Raw genomic sequence first — 22,884 nt, forward strand, 5'->3', positions numbered from 1 at the left:
TGGTCGCAAGTCACAGGCAGTTAACCTGCTTGAAGTACGTAGGTTGCCCATGGATCCATCCCTTTGTGGAGCCGCACACGTTTAATCTGCGGGCATTCTACGAACATAATACAGGTGTTTTAATGGCAAGGAATGGTGTCGATACTGCCAACATCCATGTAGCTGGTCAGTTCTGTGGGCGTGGAGCGACCTAGACAATGTGCAAATTGCGTGCATGCTGAGGGTTAGTTACTGCCTTTCTGCTGGTTAGTTGAGAGTCGGTTGAGGCCAAGATAACATACATTCTGTGGGACCCCTGCCAAATGAATAGTCTTTCAGAGGGATTCTTTCACCGAGTTGTCAGCCCTGATGAGCCATCCACGTGCCTGACATGCAATTCATACAGAATGCACGCAAGTAGACATAAGTAGCATGCATCCAGCAGGTAAGACAAATGCGAAAGTTGCCCAAATCCCTGTTCGCTGGCAAAAATTGTCCTGCATGCTGGAAAATTCCTACATGCAAGAAGCCCATGTAACTTGCCTGGAAAGGTGTGACTGGGCCTATAAAACTTGCGGGTAAATAGGATTTGCGTGCGCACCTTCGGGCAACTACGGGTGAAATGCGTACAACTGTCGTGTGTGAGCCATCTGCGGGGACCTCTGGGTAGCAAAAGTTGTCCCCCACAAGTCACAAGCAAGGCTTGCCCGGAAAGGAAAAGGTGTGACATGACAGGCCCTAGCCTTGAGCATGCTCAAAACCTGTTCCAGGCTGCGTGAGTCACAGAGATTGCCCACATGCACAGAGGTCTACGCCATGCAGAACACCAGCACTCAGCAGCTAAAGCAGGACACCTACTGCCAGGAGGTCCATAGCGGCAGCACCTCGCAGGCAACTCCCACGCAGGTAACAAATAGTATAGGCCTGCATGCAATAGTAACACTGGAACTTCAGAATGCCCATTAATATATGTCGCATGCAACTAAATGTTTAACAGAATTGCAGAGAATCTAAAATTTACTTCCTGTGGCGGGTGTTGCAACATGGTCCCAGGCCCATCGCCATAGAAAATTGTTATTTAGACGTCTAATGTAAGCCATTAATGGAAAGTTTTGTTCTGTATTCAAATGTAAAATTTATTTTTATTTAAATTTATAAACTATCTTACTGTCCAACTTGAAGGCATATAGGCAGGAGCCAAGTAGACAGGGGCAGTGACATGAAGTGACATCAGCTAGACTAGTTTAATAAAGTATTAAATAAGTAAATTCAAACATTTCAATAGACTTACTTTCAGTATAAACAGACCACTAATGTAATTACCTTGTAATTGAATTCTAACACAATGTCAATGAACAGTTACATTGCACATTTTAAGAGAAAGGAATTAATCTAAAACATCAAACAACACTTACCAACCTCTCTACAGACTAAAAGAAAAGAAGTTATTCACTTGGCAGCACGAAGTGAGAATAGGTCCGTGCACGGTATATTTGCTCTACAACAGGGGCAATAATGGCATGCGTATTAAAGGTGACTGTTAACTGAACCGTGCTCAAAATAGTCGAGTCACTCGGGATCGTCTGAACTGGATGGAGTGAAGAGTTTTGGATAGGTGAATTTACATGTGATTGCGTAATATCGAATATTCCTCTCGAACGCGAATCCAACTGAAGCAAGCTACTATATTTCTCTGTAAAGTGTTGTTTTTCTAATTGTACTCTTAAATCGGTTTGGTCCTTGATATGAGTATGAGTACAACCCTTGAACACATACCAAACTATCTAATTACGATATCTTTATTCAAATTAAGATCTTAATTTCAACCACACGGTCATATGAAGTTTTTTGAAATGCGATAACTTCTTACCAGTGATGCTTTTCCATTTGGTTGCCGGAAAATATTAATGATCTTCAATTACTTTCATTTTAGTTTGAGAACACAAACAAAAAAAATTTCCACTAAACTTCAATTTTAATTTTTTTAAATGAGGAAATAAATATAATAAATTTAAAAAAAATTGTTTTTTATCATGTTCTTGTCATTTAAGTGTAATCATCCAGTGCATACTGTGTAAGAGGCTGACCCTAGGAATCCCCCCTGAAAACACACAGGCTCTCTCGCTCTCTCGGGCACACTCACAGAACTGCATAGAGCTCTCTGTGTGTTTCTTCGAAACGTAAAGACGTCATCCACCGTCTGTACCAATCCATCGGATCGGACCGAAATTCGGGGAATGGGCGAGTTCGAGGTGGTTGTGATGAGTTTCAGCCGGTAGTCTCCAGAAGAAGGTAGGCCATAGGCAGCAGTCATAGAATATAAAAATGATGTCAAAGAAATGTTCAGTTTAATGTGATATCAAGCTGGGTTCAATCTGGTGTAAAAAGTAAGTTATGTGGTACGTTATCAACCGTGATGAGCTAAAAGTTACGGTGTTTTCGATTCGGAAACATGGATTATTTTCGTTAGTCTTCATTACTGACATTAGTAGCCATAAAATAACTGCGTATGAGGGAAAACCTACGTGTTGATCACACACGCTCGCTCGCTCTGCTCTACTGCCTGGGGAAGCGTTCCCAGCTATTACGGAGGACAGCGTTAATGGCAAAATATAAAAAGAGTCCTCCGGACAGACGGATCTTTCTGTCTAGTTACTGTACTGAGTACTGTAGCTATGCCAGCGGGATAGACACTAACTGTTAGAGGAAAACAAAAACAAAAAACAAGTCTGCCCGGAGGATTTTTTTTCATTACTTTTTGACATTTAGATCCAACGTTACGGCTCTCCTGCGCAGAAAGGGGAGGGAATTCCATGAACAATACTGAAGTCAGACGTAGTCTCCCCCGACGACAAGATCGGTCAACGGCAGCAGCAGAACGGGTAAATTTTAAGTATTCACAGCTCAGCTGGGCCCTGTTTCATAAAGCTATTCGTAAAGTTACAAACAACTTACGAGTGACTGGTGATCAGTTCTGATGTGCTATACTTATCAGAATTTCTATAATTCAGCACAAGATTTAAGAACTAATCACCAGTCGCTCGTAAGTTGTTCGTAACTTTACGAACAGCTTTATGAAACACCCCCCGGTCACAGAGATTATGGATATGGAGAGAGGTGCAGTCGAACGTTATTTAGAAACAGTTAAATACACCTGATATCTCGATTGCACTGTCTTGGCTACTCGACACTCGAAATGACACAGCAGTGTCATGCATGATGTAGATGTCTGTAATTCTTATTGATTAATGATAAAGCAACTCGAATCCATCATGGGCATGTACAATTATCATGCACATCAGGGGCGGATCTGAAACCCCCAAGGGCGCTCCTTGTACACATGCACTGATGCAGTTATACTGTCCAACGCTACGGCCCCACAGTGATTGTTGACTATGTACAAGGAGCGCCCTGGGGTTAGGGCGGATCCAGGAATTCCGAAAAGGGGGGTGTAAAAATATTTCTGGTGCCACTTCCGGTATTCAGTTGCTGACAAATTAAGCAACAAAAAAAAAAAACAAACAAACAAAAACAACACTTCAGCGCGCAATTTTTCCATTCCTTGCAGTGGTTCTACCTCTTCTGGCTTTCTGGGTTTCTTCATCGGCTGACAAGCAAAAAACAAAAACAAAAACGCTTTAGCACGCAATTTTCCCGTTCCTCGTGCTACATCTGTACTTCCAGGATTCATTGGCTGACAAGCAAAAAAAAAAAAAGGCTTCAACGCAACTTTCTGCTGCCACTATAATCGTCTGACAAAGATGGTTACTTAAAAAAATCAAAGGGGGCGCCTGCACCCCGGCCCTTTCATTTTTTCGTTTTATTTCTTTTGTTTTAAAAGATGGGGGGGGGGGGGTGCCTGAGGCGCCCCCCTCTGGATCCACTTATGATTATCATGACATAGACAAATGATAGATGTTGGGTAAGGTTTTTGAGTGAGACAGAAGCAGAGATCAAGATATTTTATAGAACCAAAAATAAGGTCAAAGCTGCTACAAGATGCTGTCAGAAAGAATATGAATACTAAAGTGGGATTTACTCCACTTCGGTAGAAATGAGTACTCGCCAGTACTCGAGATGGCTTGATGTGCCTGATCCGGGCCGATTTTGATAGGGGGATTTTCCTTCCACATCTGTCAGTCATATCATCAAGCGTCAAGTTAAGGTTATGGGGGTTGGTAGTCACCTGACAGGGTCAAATGTGTCAGTCATGTGACCCCGCAGTCAGGTTAAAGTCACTGTCCGGGTCTAGTTACGGTTGTAAAGCACAGTCGAGAGGAGGCGGGAAGTCGAAGGCGGACTGTCCCCAAAACCCAATCCCACTACAATACAATGGTCTAATATTGCAAAGGATAGGCCTATAACCAATCCTAAAAAGATTCTGGCAGTATGCTACATAGAATTAAAGATAGATTACAAGAAGTGGAATTCCACCTAAATGACAAAATTCAAAAAGGAATTGGTAATTGATGGAACCCTGATCGTAAGATGTTGGGAAATGTAGTGTATTAGTTGCTACAGCATTTTACTAATGTTTTGTTACTGTGCAATGATGTAGAACCTGATGGGCCAGTGCTTCTGTCCATCGGGCATCAGTATTGATGTTTTTTTTTGTTTGTTTTTTTTCACATCTGGACCTAACTGTATACACAGCCCTGTCTCTGTACAGAAGTCATGTGCTTCGCATGGCGTCTGGTCGGGCTAATCTGAACCATGTTGATCTCAGGGAAGGACATGTTAAGTAAATGGGGATAATCAAACATTTCTAAATCACCTGGGCCAAATGGGCCACCACACCCTTGAGTGTTTTAGCAGAAAGTTCGACTGATTGCTATTTCCCGCAATCGTATCTGCTAATGTGTGAAAACCTGGTACCAATAATTTATTGTAATGTCCACATTTTGTGATCTTTTACATTCTACAAATCCTTAGGCAGTCAAGGAATTTAATTTTTCAAATCTGATCCATTTTCACAAAATTAGTTTAAAAAAAGCTGAAAAAGAAACTCTTCCACGTCCGCAGATTGCGCAGTGTCTCCGTTGCGTGGAGGTTGCCATTTTGGGAAATGCCCTGCTAGACCTTTGAACTTTGACATCATACCACTTGCTGTAGGGGTACCCTTTGAACATGTTACAAAATGCATCATGCAGTGTACATGAGACATCACGCTTTCGAATGATACCACTTGCGGCATAACTAGTCTTCATTTTCACCATGAAAAATCAGAAGATTGTCTTGATGATACTTTTGCACCATTTTTATGCCAATATTTCTGTTGGATATGGTCCAAAATATATATCATGACAAGAAAGTAGAAAAAGATATGGAAAAGTACTTATTCTATGAAAATCTGAAGTTGCATGTTGCTTTACGTGTTGCTACAGTACTTGATGTGTATTGTCAACATTTGGGCAATTTATGATTTGTCTTCATGAACAAGTGTGTAATTTGAGTAAGTTTTGAAATGGAGGGCATGACATTGAATATCATACAATTAATGATCATCATGGCTATTTTTTTTTCTTTTTTTGAGGGGAGGGGGCATTGCTGATGAGGCTGGGTGGGAATCTGTGTTTTTGTTTTGTCTTATTTTGTTTTATTCATTTATTTTTATTTTTTTTGTATTAAGAATAGTTGGAAGGCTGGTAATAACTTCCCTTCAATTTATGTATATGTTCACACCAGTGTTTTTCCTGTTTAACAAACTTTCTTTAATTATCCGCCACTAAATGTAAACTGAAAAAGTCAAGTTACAATAAAGGCAGTAGCTACAGTTGTACTCACCATTCCAGAATGAATTGCCATACCAACGGTGATAAAACATGCATGATGTATCTTTGTCAGATTAAAAGGCTTATAGCTTATTTTAAGACAATTGTGTTTATATTCTGATTAGCTTTCCAATAATACCAAATTTAAGTATAGAGCTCTACAACTGGAAAACTTTGACAAGATATCACTTTACCAACAGCATTGTTAAACTAACGCAACTTTTCCAAGAAAGATGTAATTATCTTGGCCTTGTTAAAGATATAGCTGATTTAAACACCATTGTTACGTTTGTGACGATGATAAAACTTGCATAACTTGGTCAAATTTAACGGTATTAAGCTCATGTAAACACCAATGTTTTTCCTTTCTAACAAGCTTTCCAATGATATAATAATTATGTAGCTGCAACCGGAAAAAGTCTGTCAAAGACTCAATACATTAGAAAATAGTCATAACTCACCATTTCACTTTTGAAATTTTGAGAATGAATGTTGCTACAAAAAAATATTGAAACATGCGTATCTTGATCAAATTTAAAGATATAAAGCTGATTTTAACACCATTGTGCTTATTTTTTGACAAGTTTTCTGTTGATACCAAATTTATTGGGATGCTGCGTTGAAGTCTGTTTTCTGTCAAGCTACCTAGTGTTGTGTGAATTAGCTGCAAGTACATATCTTTCAGACCCCTTGAGTATTATTTTCTCAACTTCACTGGCTACTGGGACTGTTCCAGAATGCTAGGATATTGCTCATATTAGTCCAGTTTCTCAGAAAGGTGACAATAGACTTTCAGTAAATTACAGTCCCATCAGCTTAACAGGTATCACTTGTAAGATTACTGGTATGTAATTTATTCTCATGGATGAGATCTGGGATTATATTATACATGTTTAAAATGGTCTCTTGAGTACCAGACAATTTGTCACAGGCCGCTCAGCAACATTGCAGTTTCTTAATGTATTAGGTGAGTGGACAAGCTTGTTTGGAAGCCATGGTTAAATGTTGATGTGGGAATTGGATTTCATGAAAGCCTTTGACAAGGTACCCCACACTGATGACTTCTAGCTAAAGTCAAGTCTTTCAGCATTGCTAGCCTATTGCTTGATTGGTTTAAATCATTTCTTTTTGGGAGGAAACAATGTGTCTGAATCCTTCTCACTGGGATAATGTTACAAGCAGCATTCCCCTATGGGGCCTCCTTGATTTCATGCTTTTTGTTGTGTACATTTTGACCTTCCTAGGCTGAGCAGGTAACTTCCAGCAGTCATGGCAGTATGTATTTACCAGATGATACAGAAATCTTTCAGTAAGTTAATCTGGCAGTGATGCTGCTTCTTTGCAGAAAGACCTAAAATATCTATCTCTTCGTTAGACAAGTCGCTTCTCAAGTTTCATCTGAAAAATGTTGTGTTCTCACAGTTGGTAATTGAGACAAGCAGCATGACTGAACTATGTATGAAGTGTAATGAAATCTTTTATACCGGTATGTAGAGTCAAGTAAAGACTTAGGAGTGGCAGTTGGTTGATTCCAAATCAACATTTTCAAACACAGATCAGCAAAGCTAAAAGATTACGGTACTGAATTTGATATTGAAGAACATTTATTTACATTAGGAAAACTTCTTATCTGTGTACAAGGCTCAACTAAGACCTTGAACATTTTACGTTCAATAACATTTGAAAGGCTGATGCTTGAATTGCTCAATAAATCTGCAGCAAGAAATACTCTCCTAGCTGAGTGTGCAAGAAGTAGCTACATGATTATGTAATGGCTTGATTGTGCTTTGTTATTGGGCTGTGCATTGCTACATGTATTAGTAATCATTGCTAGAACCCAAAGGATTACCAGTATTGTGGATTAGCTGATTTTTCTTTTCTTATTCTTTTTTTTTGCATGTTCCAGTCAAGTCAGTGAGCATAATTGTGATTGAAGTGCTCCCAAACTATGACAACAGGGAGTTTAATGCAGTAGAATGTAAAATACAAGACAAAAACTTTCCAAGGATGTACCGGTACAGTAAATTTGATGTGCCAAGTGGGACTACATACATGTATCACAGTTGTTTTTCTCCAGAGAAAATAGGTGTGCAATATCAGGAATCTTACAACAATGAGATTCATCAGGTTTTTGCTTTCCATGTCACTGCTGTTGTTCACTTCCTGGACTGCTGCCACAGTACACTATCCCTACAGGGTAGAGAGTCTGAGAAGGATGCTCATTTATGTACCGGTAATAACTCTTGTCCATTTGTGCAGGATTTACCAGATACTGGTTTCTGTGCAGGACGAACAATAAATGACACCGATCCTGAAGACAGTTGGTGTTGTCATTTTTTTCTAGCAGACTTTAACCTTTGCCCTGTTTTCAGTCTTTTTAGTTCAAATAATATTGTCTATATTATTTGTTTTTTTCTTAGATGCTAAATTTTTTGAAATATAATGATCGGAAGTATATCATCGGAATGGTGAGAACAATTAAAGTTAGACTTTGGACTGTGTCTTTGTAAGGTCGACTTTGATAGGATGATTTATGGATACAAGATGTAGGTAGCAAACTTACATATTGCAGGGATATGGGATGAGTACTGTCAACTGATTTAATACTGTGTAACCGATGCAAAAGGCCTTTTCTATGAGCAAGGAGCATGACTGTACAATGGGAAATCATATTAGGTGAGCATGAGTAGATGATGCTTTCAGACTATTTTTCTTTGTGTGAGTGTATGTACAAATATGTAACTTACCAAAATTAAGATGAAAAGACAGTTCTTGAATGCTTTCAGAAAGTTACCCTGGTATGACAAACCCAGCTGTATTTGTTTGATAGAAGGCAGTAGGTCCTAGTGTTTATTTACAAACATACCTTGGTATTAGATCTACATTCTTGAAACCCCTGGCTCAAACACTTTGTGTCCACATAGTCCAAATGCTGCAGAATTATCAAAATACTCTTACAGACTCTTAACTCTTTATGTGCCATGGTGTAAACCACCTGTGTGCCACATTATTCTGAGACAGCAACATAGTCATACTTTGGAAAAACATTCTGTTCTTCAAATCTGTGTAATAGATATAGGCTGTTGTTATTCTGGACATGTAATGACCGAAGTTGTAGAAAAAATGCTGAATGGCAAATCTCTGATTGTTTTTCTTTAAAATGACTAGTAGCCACATTATTGTAGAGCCATGACTTTTGCACACTAAACATCAATTGACAGAAACTCCAATTTACTTGCCTGTCCAGTAGGGAACACAGCTTGATGTTCAGTCACCACATGAAATGCAAGCTTAATGTGACAGGAATGGAATCAAGAGAAACGCTTTCATTGTGCTGTGACATTTGGCGATTTATCAATCAGTTTGGGTGGTCTGTGCGTTTGAGCAGAATATGCGACTTTGGCACGCCGTTGACTGAGTTGGGCATGCAAACGTGGCATATAGAGAGTTAAAGACTGCCAATCTAGTACATTTGATGTACCTGCCTTTACATGATACTGCATACTATAAAGCTCCCTTTATGCTCGTTCTATGTTCACAGTAATTCATTAGGTTAAACGCCTGTGGTCCTGCTCCAGAGACTATGGCTGCTTCCTCTAGTGGACGCAAGGTGGAGAGCAGCTTGACCTGGTTTCATCAACCAGCTAATGAAGACAAGGGCCAGTCATCACGCTTCTCCTTTCCATCTTGGTTTCGTAGAAGCAAAGGTAATAACAGCCTGTGTGTTGTTGTTACCTCCGCCAAGGGAGGAGGTTATGATTTCGTTACCGTTGGTTTGTTCGTTAGTTAGTTCGTTAGTTAGTTAGTTTGTCTGTGTGCAAAATAACTCAAAAAGTAGTATACGAATTGGGATGAAACTTGCAGGAAAGGTTGAGAATGACACAAGTAACAAACGATTAAATTTTGGCAGCGATCCGATAAATTTGGGGGAATTTATGAAGGATTTTTGACATTTTGGCAGGTAGGGTCAATGAACTTGGGAGTTCAGACTGCGCGTATTTGAGGTTTGCCTGCGCGCACTAAAGTGCGTGGTCTAGTTTCTGCTGGGGTGAGGCGCGCCGTGCAGCTGAGGGTTTATGACGTAACAAATTCTATATTGAGAAATCTGGCAACTTTCAGCTCACAACAGGGCGCTTTAGATTTTGACGCGCGGACGTTTGAGCTGACGCTTGCGCTGGACGTTCTCCTCTCCCTGCGTCGTGTGGAAAAGTAGCTTTAGATTACGCTGGGATGCAACGTATAAAAAATAAAATCGCGCCCCCATATGATCAGTGCATGAAGAAGCTCTCTACGTCGCAAACTGTGCGGACGTGAAAATAGCACAGTACGCGTAGTGAAAAACTCTGGCGACGCAAGCTAAAAATAGATTGACTTTACACGTGCTACTGCGCACGCTCAGAACATGTTTTTTTTCCTTTGAACGTCCGCGCGTCTAAAATCTAAAGCTCCCTAATGCAGTACGTATGGGTGGAAATCACTGATATCTCTACGGAAGAACAAGATCAGTGGTGAAAATGATTTGCATGCTTGGCGGAGGTCTGCGCTCTCAGAGTGCTTCTCTAGTTTTTTTATGTGGATTTTGTTTTGATGAATTTTGCATCATGTATGCAGCAATTGAGGGTAGGATATAAATGCAATTTCAAGATAACATGCTTAAAACTCTGTTGAAAAAATCTTAACCCATCCCTTCTGCAATATCCTGGGAACCCTCAATGCCCCCAAACAAGATTCTTTGTGCTCTACACAGGACATGTATTCCCTTTCCACAGTCAACTGCATGCATCATTGAACAGTGTAAGCTATTCATTGGACATGAGATATGGATAGATCATGTGCTGGGCTCCAAAATTCTTTTGTTATGTACCATAAGGGCACCAGAATAGGGTCAGTGAAAGTCAAAATCTAGTGAGCTCAGCCTCGATTGTGACATATGTCTTCGTATGAGGTTTGCAGCAAAACAAACACAATACTACAGTTGAAAAGGTAAATTACGCAAAAATACCTGTGTGCAATTCTGAGACCAAAAAAAAAAGTGCAAAAAAAAAAAAATGAAGATGTGGTTTAATAGCAGAAACTCAAATCTTTTGACAAAGTAATCTTTTCACCCATTTTATGATACAGACAAACATGAATTTAGGCCATGAATGGAGACACTCTTGAGTACATTTTGGTAACTACTTACTGTATATATCCAGTTCCTGTCTATGAGTTGACGCTATGGGGACCTGGTATACCAGGTTCCTGAGCTGGAATGAAGAGGGTAGTGGTGAACCAAGAATGAAAAGGGCCTGTCCTAGTGTGCTTTTCTCAGCACATACAAATGATATCACAAATTGATGTTGCTGGCCTAAAATGATACTTCAGGAGCTCACCTGATGTCATGCTAAGATTATTTTGAAGTGGTATACATAAATCCTTCATACTTCATATTGTTTGTCAAGTTTCACACTGTAGTTTTTACTTCACTTTTATTATTCAAAATGACTGTCTCATGGGAATTCATTGTCAAAATATCTTCCTTGGGTGTAGGTGGTGTTAACTCAAATGATAGTGTTTTTTAATATTCTTTTTAGTAACAGATGCCCAATCTTTTTGTGGCTGCTTATAGGGTTATTTGGTTGTCAGGGCCAGTCTCTGAATCTGTCTCCTAACTTATGTTCTTAGATGTTAACAGAATTAAGTGCCTACGGGTTAAAATGCCAAATGTCTGTCTCTTCTGTGCATATATGCATAATATATAGTGGACTCTTTAAAATTCTGGAGGTGCTGCAATATCTTGTTCTCACTACAATTTAGATACGGTAGATGAAAGTATCCATTGTTTGGCACATAAGAGCTTCAAATTTTGTTAAAGGCACATGGTCCCGGTGGTTTTATAGTCAAATGCGTACGCTGACGCACAGCGCAAGTTTCCTATAGAGACCTACGCTATCGACTCCTCTTTAGCGCTTACGCTTTGGCCCATTTCCCCGAGTCCAAAAAAGTCCGATCCACTGTAGTCAGTGGTCCGATCACAGTTCGGCTCATGATTCGGCTGAGGGGGATGGCAGCTTTAGCAAACTTCTTTTGTGATGTCATACTAAGAAACACATAAGCACGCTTCCTGGCATCACTACAGACTGCATGATGCGCAGAGAAGACAACGAAGGCAATATTACCCAGCAACACCTACGCGCTTTACTCTTGATGACTGCTCAACTTCGGCAATTTTTGTATCATGCTAACGGTGATCGGCAGTATTATCCAACAGCGCCGTCTAACCCACCGGGACTATACGCCTTTAAGTCTCTAATTTTCTTGCACCCATAGTTTATAGTTAACTATTCCTGTAGACTGCATACTAGTGAAAAAAAATTAGTCCTAGAGAGCCAATGTAAAGTATTTTCTGTGCACCATATGTGTGTGTGTGTTTGGTGACATGCTTTCGCACAATTACTTTACATGTTTTCTGTTTGGTCTTTGAACCAGGGTCCTTCTTTTCCTGAAGCAGACACATAACTGTCAATCGAGCCATATGTTCTTAATTCCTCATTCTTGTTTGTTTGAATTGCTTTATACATGTAGATACCTTAACTGCAGGTAGAACCAGCAACGCTCCGGGCTCATCAGTAGATGGTAGTGGAGTCCAGAGACGGCCTGCCGACCTTACTATAAGAAAGTCTGACTTGGAACACAAACAGGAGGAAGAGGACTTGAAAACCAAAAAAGGGGATGACAGTGTGTGGAGGAGGGAAAGGACTCCCTCTGGAGGCAGAGTTAGGGAAGGGAGTCTGGATAGTAGAGGTGATATTTTCCTGTGAATGGCTTCATTTAAATCATGGTGTTATCAGTCATATTACTGTTACAGTATTATCCTTGTGTCAGTGATACATATTTGTGATGGATGCATTATAGGTGTAGTATCAATAGGAAAGATAGCATGAAAAATTTACAGTTTACTTTTATCTTTAACAATGCATTTGATGTTTAGAAAGGTAATGCATTTAAATCATCAAAAGCAATGTAAAGGTATGCTTTGGGACTCTTGAAATTAACCATTGCCTCTCTTGCCACTCTTTTTTTTTTTCTCTCTCTCTCTCTCTGTGATGAATGCTGCAGCTGCTGCTCCAAGAAGTAGCTCTCCCTCCATCAGTGGTGGTCAGCGGAAAGAAGTGGACCCAGCTGCAGCCAGGCGGCGATTGTCAGAGCACACAGTGCCAGGCCCCACCGTTAACTACACCCGCAGTCTGACCACAGTACTGCGACATCTCAGCAGCCTCATTGAGCGACGAGGACAGGTGTTCATGCTTTCACAGTATCACACATATAAATTCTCACACACAGACATTTATGGACTATCTCACATTATCTTGATGGAGTTGCAGACATCAGAGCTAAGAAAACTGCAGATGTGGGTGATTTTACTGAAAGATAAGACAACACATTTGTTAGGAAATTGATCATTTGATAAGTCAGCTACTTCTTGTCTGAATTTTGACGTTTTAGAATGTTTTAAAATGAGAACTTTTTACTTTTAGGAATCATGAGCAGTTGTAGTGTAGTGGATAAGACCAGGTCCATGATTAGAGTATCTGGCATTGGTGCTTGTGCTCCCAGGCAAAGCATCAGTGCCAAGTCTTTTAGAGGGGACCTAAAACTATCACTATAGTTGGTCCCATGGAAGTATTCTCATGATAATTTAATGTTTCCTCGGTGACCTTGTAAAGTGAGTACAAACACAAAACAAACAAGTTAGGTACCTGAGTTGTTTTTTTTTTGTTTTGTTTTTTATTGCAATATACCCTTCATATCATGTGCAATGTATGTCTAATCTGTATGTTTTACTACATGTCTAAAACTTCAAAGCTGACTTTTATCAATTTAAATTCTGAACTGTTTTTGGCTCATGGTAACCTTTACAGTAGATGTTTTGGAAGTAAAGCAGGACATGTTATATTTCACTTCAAACTTTATTGTCCGAATAATCTAGAGATACCAGAAAGAGAAAATCTTTGTATGATGACTTTATTAGGGTTTTCTGGTGATGGGTCACATTTGTATATATGACAGTATATGAAAACACAGCAAATGTGAGGAAATTGTGTATAATATGGAAGATGATGTATTATGGGCAAGCATGCCGTCAATCCCTTGTTTGAGGCGAGACCCCACTTCCACGAAGCTGATGGGGTGCTATACCTCGCTAAAGATTTTTCGTTTGGGAGTTGGGAGTCGAAGTATTTGTCCATTGCAAATTAACTTTCTGCTCAGGCGTGACAAACCTGGAGGCCAAGCCAGGGTTTAATGACTCCAGCAGCTGTCGTATTACGTAAGAGCATGATAAGGATATCTGCCTGTGGCAGACCATTCAAAGTGAACTCAATTTTCTCTATCCTTTCTATAGTTTTCAATTTTATATTCTATTGAGAAATTCTATGGTCATCCATTTTACATTTCGAACGAAAAAAATAGACCCGTAAATAACGAAAATACAGGAATAAGAAGGAGAGCATTCCCAGTTTGCCGGTGCTGACAATGTGTAATGCACACGTACACACACACGCACCATGGAGCTACATAGCCCATGCCAAAACCAAAGCAATCTCCTCTTCTCGCGGTGCCCCCCCACCCCCCCCCCCCCCCCCCCCTGTGGCGCTGTAGCAATGACTGATGCTTAGATTAGGCCAGGGTCAAGAAACAGGTGTTTTATATCTTTGGTTTTTAAGTCATTGATTGCCAAGATATACACTGGCATTATTTACGGGGGTGTAGCCTCTTCAAACGAGAGATTTGCGCCATGTTTGCATGGCTGAGAGTATGATTGTGGGTAGCATCCTTGAGCTAGTTTATATATAATTGTGTATGTGTTTGTTTTTTTCAGGGGGGTACCATATTCAATGACCTATTTGGTTACATTTCTTGGGTACCAATTTGATGATAAGGTGTGCTTAGAATTATACCACCATTTTGTTGGACAAAGAATATTGCTTCTAGGAATAAGTTGGTGGTGATAACTTTATGACCATGTGTCAAGAAATGTATAGTTTTTTTATTAATTGTTCCAACTGTGTTGTGCTGTACACAATGTGAGAAAACTATGTGGCTCGTGTGCCGTACATTGAACCAGCCAGATAAGATTTGGATTGACCTCAAGAATACTAGCTAAATATGCATATTCTGTTGTTAACCTTGTTTTTCCAACAGGCAAATGACAAGTCCATGTTGAAAACTACTGGTATACAGTAATTGTGTGTCAATAATTGTTATTATGAATCTTGATCTATTTTTCCAGTCAGAAGTCTGTTGTGATATTTTATCTTGCTTGAATTGACATGAGAGGGCAGGTCAAAGCCACAATTCTCAAACTTTCAAAGTCGTCGTCAGTGATTTCAATATGTGTAAGTGTGCTGACTGACATGCCTGTCAAGATGGCACGTCTTTATTGATCACAACTGCATTTAACAAAATTCAGCCTTGCTTTTGTGAAATCTATCTGCACTGTGTAATCCATGGTGAATCAGGCTGAGGTGTTAGTGCATGAAATTCATTCATATGAACATTTTTGTCAGACCTGGATTCAAAGACAATCATTTAGCATACCCTATGTTGTACGTTTCCAAAATTAAGATGATATTTAATCATACGAGCAATCATAAGTAACTGAAAAATTCCTGATTTCTGAAGGTTTGTCCAATTTTGTTTTTGTTTTGTGCATCATATGAATGTGCAGGACCCAGCTACTTACACAGATTATGACATCAGGCAGTACTGGATGCCCGACAGCCAATGTAAGGAGTGCTATGATTGTGGTGAAAAGTTCACCACATTCAGACGACGTCACCACTGCAGGGTGTGTGGCCAGATCTTTTGTAGCCGCTGCTGCAATCAGGAAGTGTCAGGGACATTCATAGGGTTCACAGGTGAGGTACAATTGTATATGAGAGGTTAAAGGACAAGTCCACCTTCATAGACATGTGGATTGAGTTAATGCAGCAATATTAGTAGGACACATCAGTGAGAGTTTGAGGAAAATTGGACAATCCGTTCAGAAGTTATGCATTTTTAGCTCACCTGAGCCGAAGGCTCAAGTGAGCTACAGTGTATAGCGATCGCTCTTCGTCCGGCGTCCGGCGTGCGTCGTCCGTCGTGCGTAAACTTTTTACATTTTCATCTTCTTCTTGAAAACCCCATGACCGATTTTCACCAAACTTGTCAGGTAGCATCCTTAGGGGGTTAGGATCTCAATTTATTAAAATGGGCACCATGGCCTACCTGGGGGGCCCCCAGAAGGGCCCAAACCCCCTAAAATGAAGGAATCTTTAAAAATCGTCTCTAGATCCAGAAGTGAGAGAGCTAAGTTAATACTATGAGTTGGTACATTGATGACTGCAGTTTCAAGTTTGTTCATGGCAGAATCAGGGGTGCCCCCCTTGGGACCCAGGGGAGGGGAGGGGTCCTCATGGGCCCAAATTGTATATATTCATCTTTCTTGAAAATGCCATGATGAATTTTCCCAAAACTTGGCAGGTAGCATCCCTAGGGGTAAAGAATCTCATTCCCATCATATGGGCACCGTGCCCCACCTGGGGCCCCAGGCTGGGGGCTTAAATTGGGACATTAATTTAAATTTTCGTCTCTTTCTTGAAAACCCCGTGATGAATTTTCACCAAGCTTGGCAGGTAGCATCCCTAGGGGGATAGAATCTCGATTCCATCAAATGGGCACCATGCCCCACCCTGGGGCCCCCAGGAGGGCCCAACCAACCCCAGTAAGGAATCTTTAAAGATTTTCTCTAGAACCAGAAGTGATTGAGCTAAGTTAATACAATGAGTCAGTATATTGATGACTGTTGTTTCAAGTTTGTTCATGGCAGAATCAGAATGTACTTGGCAGGTATTGTTACCAGTGTGATGGAATATGCAAATGGATGCCATGCCCCCAGCTCTCAAAGCTAACCCCACCACAAGTTTCCAATGTTCTCAGGTAAGAGTCTGCTGAAATGCATGGAAGGTGAACTTGCCATACTGAAATGAAATGAAATGAAATGAAATGAGATTTATTTACCAAACAAACAACATCGTTAACAAAGTCACAACAATTAATAGTTGAGATATAGTTTGGCAAAAAAGAACTGGCAATAGCGTGCAGGCTAGTCGAGGCCAGTCCTTTCAATGATATAGATTATAATATAACGTATTTACAATATTCACAGAAGAATTGTTATATGTACATAATTATTTACATGTTTTCATAGGGAATCATTATTATATTGATAACAGATACTTTCGCAATGATACTCAGGTGAGCGCGAGACCCCCGGGTCTCTTGTTGAAGTTTCTGCTCAGTCACTGCTGGATGAGAAGACGACTACAGCTTGTGATGTCATGTGTAGAATGATTTTAAAAAAAACTACAAAGAAAATTCAACATATTTTCACTTTTTTTTTTTGCATAATTAAAGAATACTTGACTTGCCTCTTTGAGAAGGCAGGGGGAATGATATACAGTTGTAACCTTCAAAGCCTTACAATCGTGGCAAGTGGTTTGTGTGGCACAGAGACAAACACACCACGCTGCCTCCCCCATTCTGTATCAAATGTCGTGACACCGAATGAAAATAGCGCTGGCTCAATGGGTCAGCGAACACCACTGAGGCTCAAAATCACCTGACCCAAAATGGCTGTCCGAGCCACGCGAGCTTCCGAATGGACGCACACTCTCGGTGCGCATGCGCATGAAGGGAGGCCAAAAGAGCCACGTGTCTCCTGGCCTCTCTCCTCCAATCACTGCAGCTCGCAGTCACAATATTTGTGTATGATGCGTACACACACACACACACACACACACACGTGTCTCAGTGGCAGCATTGTCCCACACGTTTATGGATTTAGCATTGCAGTCTGGCATTGCGCAATTGCGTGCACAAACTTTGTTCGTTCGGGAGTTTACGAAATAACGTACCAATAGGGGTTAGGATTGTCCGACTTTAATATATGTCAAGTGACAAGTCAAGGAAATGTGCACTTTCTTCAAAAATATATATATATTTATTTTTTTAATCCCATTTTCTTTGCTCATCTTTCCACTAATAAATTATATTCATTTGTGGTCAGTTTCCGTCTGTTTGTGTTTGTTACATACTCAAAAAGCTGCATCACTTCGGTGATCCCTCTCATTTATCCTCAAGTTGAATTATCCTTTGGGTTTATGTCAGGTTCAAATGTGTGCATGTGTGTCACACACATACACACTGCCATAGCTTCTGACCATCCGAACACTGTACGAACACTGTACTAGGGCTTTCTATAGCTCAGTCAGTAGAGCACAGGGCTAGCAATCCAGAGGTCTCAGGTTCGAATCCCCATGGAATCCCATTTTCTTTGCTCGTTTTTCCAAAATAAAATTTTGTGAGATTCTCTTTATATTTTCCTTACATTGTTCTATGCATGTGACATCATACACCATTGCAGTCTTCTCATCCAGCAGTGACTGTGCAGATACTTTAAAAATTCATGACTTTTGAACGGATTGTCCCGTTTCCACCAAACTTTCACTGATCAATGTGTTCTACTAGTATTGCTGCATTCACTCAATCCACATGTATTATGAAGGTGGACTTGTCCTTTAAGGGTGGTAGAGGATATTTTGTGTATTTTCATAGGGTATCTGGGAGGTGTACTCATCAGGATATTGGGGATGACTTTTTTTTAAAATTCAAATTAATCTCACTTGAAACAAAATAGGAGCTGGACCATGTACTGCAAGCCAAAGAGCCTTTCTATACCTCAACCTTATAGATATATACATGCACATGACAAGTGTATAGCTTACCATTTATCTGAAGATGGAAATCTTTCAGCAGTAACTGCTTCAATGTAAGTTTGATTACTGCTTGTTTAATGTTCAATCAAACTGTACACAGCATGGCTAAGATATGGCCGCATTGAATATACACTTGCTCGTAATATTTTGATTGTTTAATTTTTCATTTGTCTTTGTCTTTGTCTTTTATCAGTTAGGGAATTCCTCATATTGTTTAAGATAAAGTGATTGCTGTGCATTACCCATAAATATGTTTTTTTTTTTTCACAGTACTTGGTACAAGACTTTGTGTTGTAGTTGTTGATTGCAGGAGTGTACATGTACATGGAAACTATTTTGTTTGCATGAGAACTTTGTCTAGATTTACAAAGATTAGCTACATTGAAACTGATAGAATCAATAGTTTATGCAGACTTAGCAGTAATCAAATATAAGTTATGTGCCACTTCTTTTTCAAACCTTTATCAGACCTATTAGATTAACAAAAAATGACAAGGTGCAGATAACTGTTATTTCTGTGGCTTTAAATTGCATGACAAAATGGTGGTAGGGAGCCTTACTTTTCCTCTGTAATACCTAAAGCCAGGAACTAATAAGTTTTAAGACAATTTACATACTCTCAATTACCCTCTTCATGTACCTACAATTAGATAATAAAATGACTAGAACTTGAATAGATATTGATTTGATGAGTGTGCTGAGAAATTTTGGCTCAATATGTATGTATTTGATCATCATAACCTTCATAGCCATCATCAATACTGAGGGCACTGTGGTATAGTTGAGGAGACTCATGACATTCAATAGAGTTCCCAAGTTCAACTCTTCCTGTCATTCTAGGTGTAAAAATGTACTTGGCAGTGTTGGAGTATTAATAATGGCAGGGTCTTCTGAGAGGACACTGACACTGAAAAGACTACCCTGGATAGATGAGACCATATTACTGTCGTTGCTGTTGTTTATAGGTGTTATTATCATGTTAATAACAAGAACAACAACAACAACAGCAATAATAGTAGTAGTAATAATAATAATTATAATAATTATAATGATAATAATATTAATGATGATAATATTAATGAAAATAATAATAATAATAATAAAAATGATATCACTATTGATATTCATGATGATAATAATAACATTACCATTACTACTGCTACTAATAGCAATATTGATATTAATGAAAATAAGAACAATAATGACATTATTATCATTATTATTATTATTATCATCATCTTCATCATCATCATCATCATTATAATTGCTGTTGTCATTATGATAATCATTACTACAGTATTACCATTATCTTCACCAAGTGACATTCATTCTTCCCTCTATATGTATTGGACATTTTATTTTTTTCTGTGTCCTTTCTCTTGGTTACTTGGTCTTTGATAACTACCTCGGTATTAAGATCATAGTGTTCAGAATATCTTTTTATCATTTTTCATTTTTTATGCAGGTAACTTACGAGTGTGCACATATTGCTGTAAAGTAGTGCTGAGCTATGCACAGTCGGCTTACTCCTCAGGTGACCTGAGGGCACTGCAGGAGGACCTGAACAGTGTTACCGAGGCAACCACCCCAACGGGATTGCCTGCTGAGGGTGCCCAGACTCCACGGAAGAAAATCCTTGGTTTCATGGCAGATGATTTGAGCCGTACTAGGTAGGGCTGCATTGACTAGAAGTGGGAGTCTTAAATTGTGAAGCCTGTGCAGAATAATGAGTTATATGGGTATGTGTGCTTTGTTGGAACATGCATTTCCAGAATTGTCTTTCATTTCAGAACAATTGTAACAGAGTTTCTCTTGAAATGCATTTTCTCTACCAACTTGCTTGGAATCATAAAAATTAATTGTGCACACAATAAAATGATGCAGAATTCAGGCTTTCTTAAGAGCGATATCAAATTGTTCCTAAGTTTACTCATTCATGCAAAGTTAGGTATGGTTCCTTCTTTCCTACAAAGTGTATTTGAGTAATATAGTCTTTAGTTTGTGGGAATTTTTCTTTTTTTTCACAAATGTTGTAATGAGAATATTCACTAGTCTGCATCATCTCACATTTTTACTGTTATTGTAATGCACCACTGAAAAGATGCTAAAGAAAGTATGTGCTTACCTAAGATTGAAGTTATTTTTACAAAATAAGGAAAGGGAGAAACAGGAAGAGATTGTATAGATTGACATTGTAGATCACATGTTTCTTGAAGCGTGTGTGTCCAGCAGTCATCATGAGATAAATCCTTAAGTTTTGAATTAATGATAACTACAGTGAGACATGTCAAACAACTGAGAATTGTCCTTTGATTTGTTAACATATTCAAGGAATGTATTGCATATGAGAAATCAAACACATTTTTATATTGTGTTAATTCATTTTCTTGTACATCTTTGCTGCATGCCTATTGTATCACTATAAATATGTTGTATACATAAGATTTTCAGGCTAATTTCAACTTTGGGGTGTTTTTGCCCTGATATTTGTAAGTACACTTGGAGATCAGTCTATGTCGTCCATTCTTACATTATCCCTCCCTTATGGCATAAAATTTCACAGTTTCTATGGGTAACTTTTTCTTTCATGACTGGACTGGCAGTCGCACAATGAGTGTGGGGAGCATTGATATGCTGAATTCATCATCACACCTGTTTGAGACTGCTCCGAGTGTTGCACCATCCACAGAGACCCATCTATCCAGTGTACTTGAGAAAAAGCTTCTGGTATGTTGACTTGAAAGGTTTGCTTGAGCAGTAAAGACAGTTTGACACTTTCTTGCCTTGTTGTTTTCATTCATTCAACATAGCCAAAATTAAAAGAAGCGTGTGAATGCATAAGTGCAAGCTTCCACATGACTGACAGCTTGAAGTCACTTCCAAATTACTAGACAATGATGATACAGTGCCTTGCCAAGGGGCACAACAGCTGCTACCTGCATACTTGAACCAGAACTTTCACTATTGAGTTTGCTAGCTGTCTTATCCAATGATCCACAGTGCCCAGAAAGTTTTTGTCTAGTAGGCTCATTACCTTCCAACTTTCCCTTAGGACTTGTTTATTACCACTAGTTTTCAGTACCGTATAAATAGTTATGACCCATTTGGATTTTAATTTGATATAATTTGGTATTCCACGTATAATATTTCTGAACAATGGGTCAAACTACATGGTAATTACCATTTGTTGTGTTGTGGCAAAGACATCTATGTTTGAGATTGTTGAATGCCCAAAGCCACAATGTTTTCAAATTAATGACCAATAAAGGATAAAAAGGAAATTGAAAAACAAAATGCTCATTATTAAAGGCATAATGAAAGTGCCTCTTTGGTTATTGCTAATGGAAACGGCAGGGTTTTAGGAAGTATAAAAACTGAAATTCACTATCAACTCAATTTGGGTCTTGAAGCACTATTTGTGTAGAAACCATGCTTGGCATAGTGTTTATGGCATTTACTTTGTTTTTGAATATGAAAATAAGCACATTTTTGCAGATTTTTTTTTTTCTTAATCTTTTTTTTTTCAAGCTTGTTGGAACTTAAGTTATTGTAGCTACTAGTATTTGTGCATTATTACCTCTGCCAAGGGAGGACTAAGGAGGTTATGCTTTCGTTACCATTGGTTTGTTTGTTGGTTGGTTTTTTTGTTTGTCCATGTGCAAAATAACTAAAAAAGTTGTGCATGGATTTAGATGAAACTTGCAGGATTGGTTGCGAATGACACAAGTAACAAACGATTAACTTTTGGTAGTGATCTGAGAATTTGGGGGGAATTTATAAAGGATTTTTGATATTTTGGCAGGTAGGGTAAGTGAACTTGGGAGTCCAGGCTGCGCGTATTTGAGGTTTGCATGCCCGCACTGAAGTACGTTCTCTAGTTTCTGCTAGGGCGGGGCGCGCTGTGCAGGTGAGGGTTTATGACATAACAGAGGCTTCTATATTGGGAAATCGAGCGACTTTCAGCACACAATGCTATAAGTACGTATGGGTGGAAATCACTGATATCTCTATGGAAGAACAAGATCAATGGTGGAAATGAGCTGCATGCTTGGCGGAGGTCTGCGCTCTCAGAGTGCTTCTCTAATTGTAAATGTAAACTGTCCAAGTAGTATTTGTTGCACAGTAGCAAGTGTCAGGCATTGGATCAATCTACTCACTAGATTTGCAAGGTCTAGGAGTGGAAAAAAAAAATCTTTATGAAAGTGTTAACTGACACAGAAAAACAGTAATTAAAAAATAATGCTTTTTTTTTTTTGGGGGGGGGGGGGTTTCATGCTGAAATTTTCCATACAGGTTGATCAACCATCCCTGTAGTGCTGTTCTTCCATTTCTGG

At 39.3% G+C, this 22,884-nt stretch overlaps 2 protein-coding genes across 2 annotated transcripts in view; one reads left to right on the top strand and one right to left on the bottom strand.

The window, feature by feature from the left end:
• Positions 1–1,576, bottom strand: part of LOC139717933 (NEDD8 ultimate buster 1-like) — a 68,080-nt gene extending 66,504 nt beyond the window's left edge. Inside the window, exon 1 of the mRNA XM_071629418.1 lies at positions 1,395–1,576. The gene's annotated coding sequence lies outside the window, so the exon portion shown is untranslated. The remainder of the gene's footprint in view (positions 1–1,394) is intronic.
• A 560-nt stretch (positions 1,577–2,136) lies between these two features.
• The window catches only part of LOC139717934 (1-phosphatidylinositol 3-phosphate 5-kinase-like), a 99,375-nt gene continuing 78,627 nt past the window's right edge, over positions 2,137–22,884 (top strand). The window contains exons 1-8 of the mRNA XM_071629419.1: positions 2,137–2,271; positions 2,749–2,861; positions 9,292–9,457; positions 12,315–12,533; positions 12,849–13,027; positions 15,460–15,649; positions 20,016–20,220; positions 21,154–21,277. Coding sequence (XP_071485520.1) covers positions 9,334–9,457; positions 12,315–12,533; positions 12,849–13,027; positions 15,460–15,649; positions 20,016–20,220; positions 21,154–21,277 — 1,041 coding nt within the window. The 5' untranslated portion in view covers positions 2,137–2,271; positions 2,749–2,861; positions 9,292–9,333. The remainder of the gene's footprint in view (positions 2,272–2,748; positions 2,862–9,291; positions 9,458–12,314; positions 12,534–12,848; positions 13,028–15,459; positions 15,650–20,015; positions 20,221–21,153; positions 21,278–22,884) is intronic.

This window comes from Diadema antillarum, unplaced genomic scaffold (assembly GCF_040938485.1).
Source record: "Diadema antillarum isolate AM-2024a unplaced genomic scaffold, OU_Dant_1.0 scf00000086, whole genome shotgun sequence".
NCBI lineage: Eukaryota > Metazoa > Echinodermata > Echinoidea > Diadematoida > Diadematidae > Diadema > Diadema antillarum.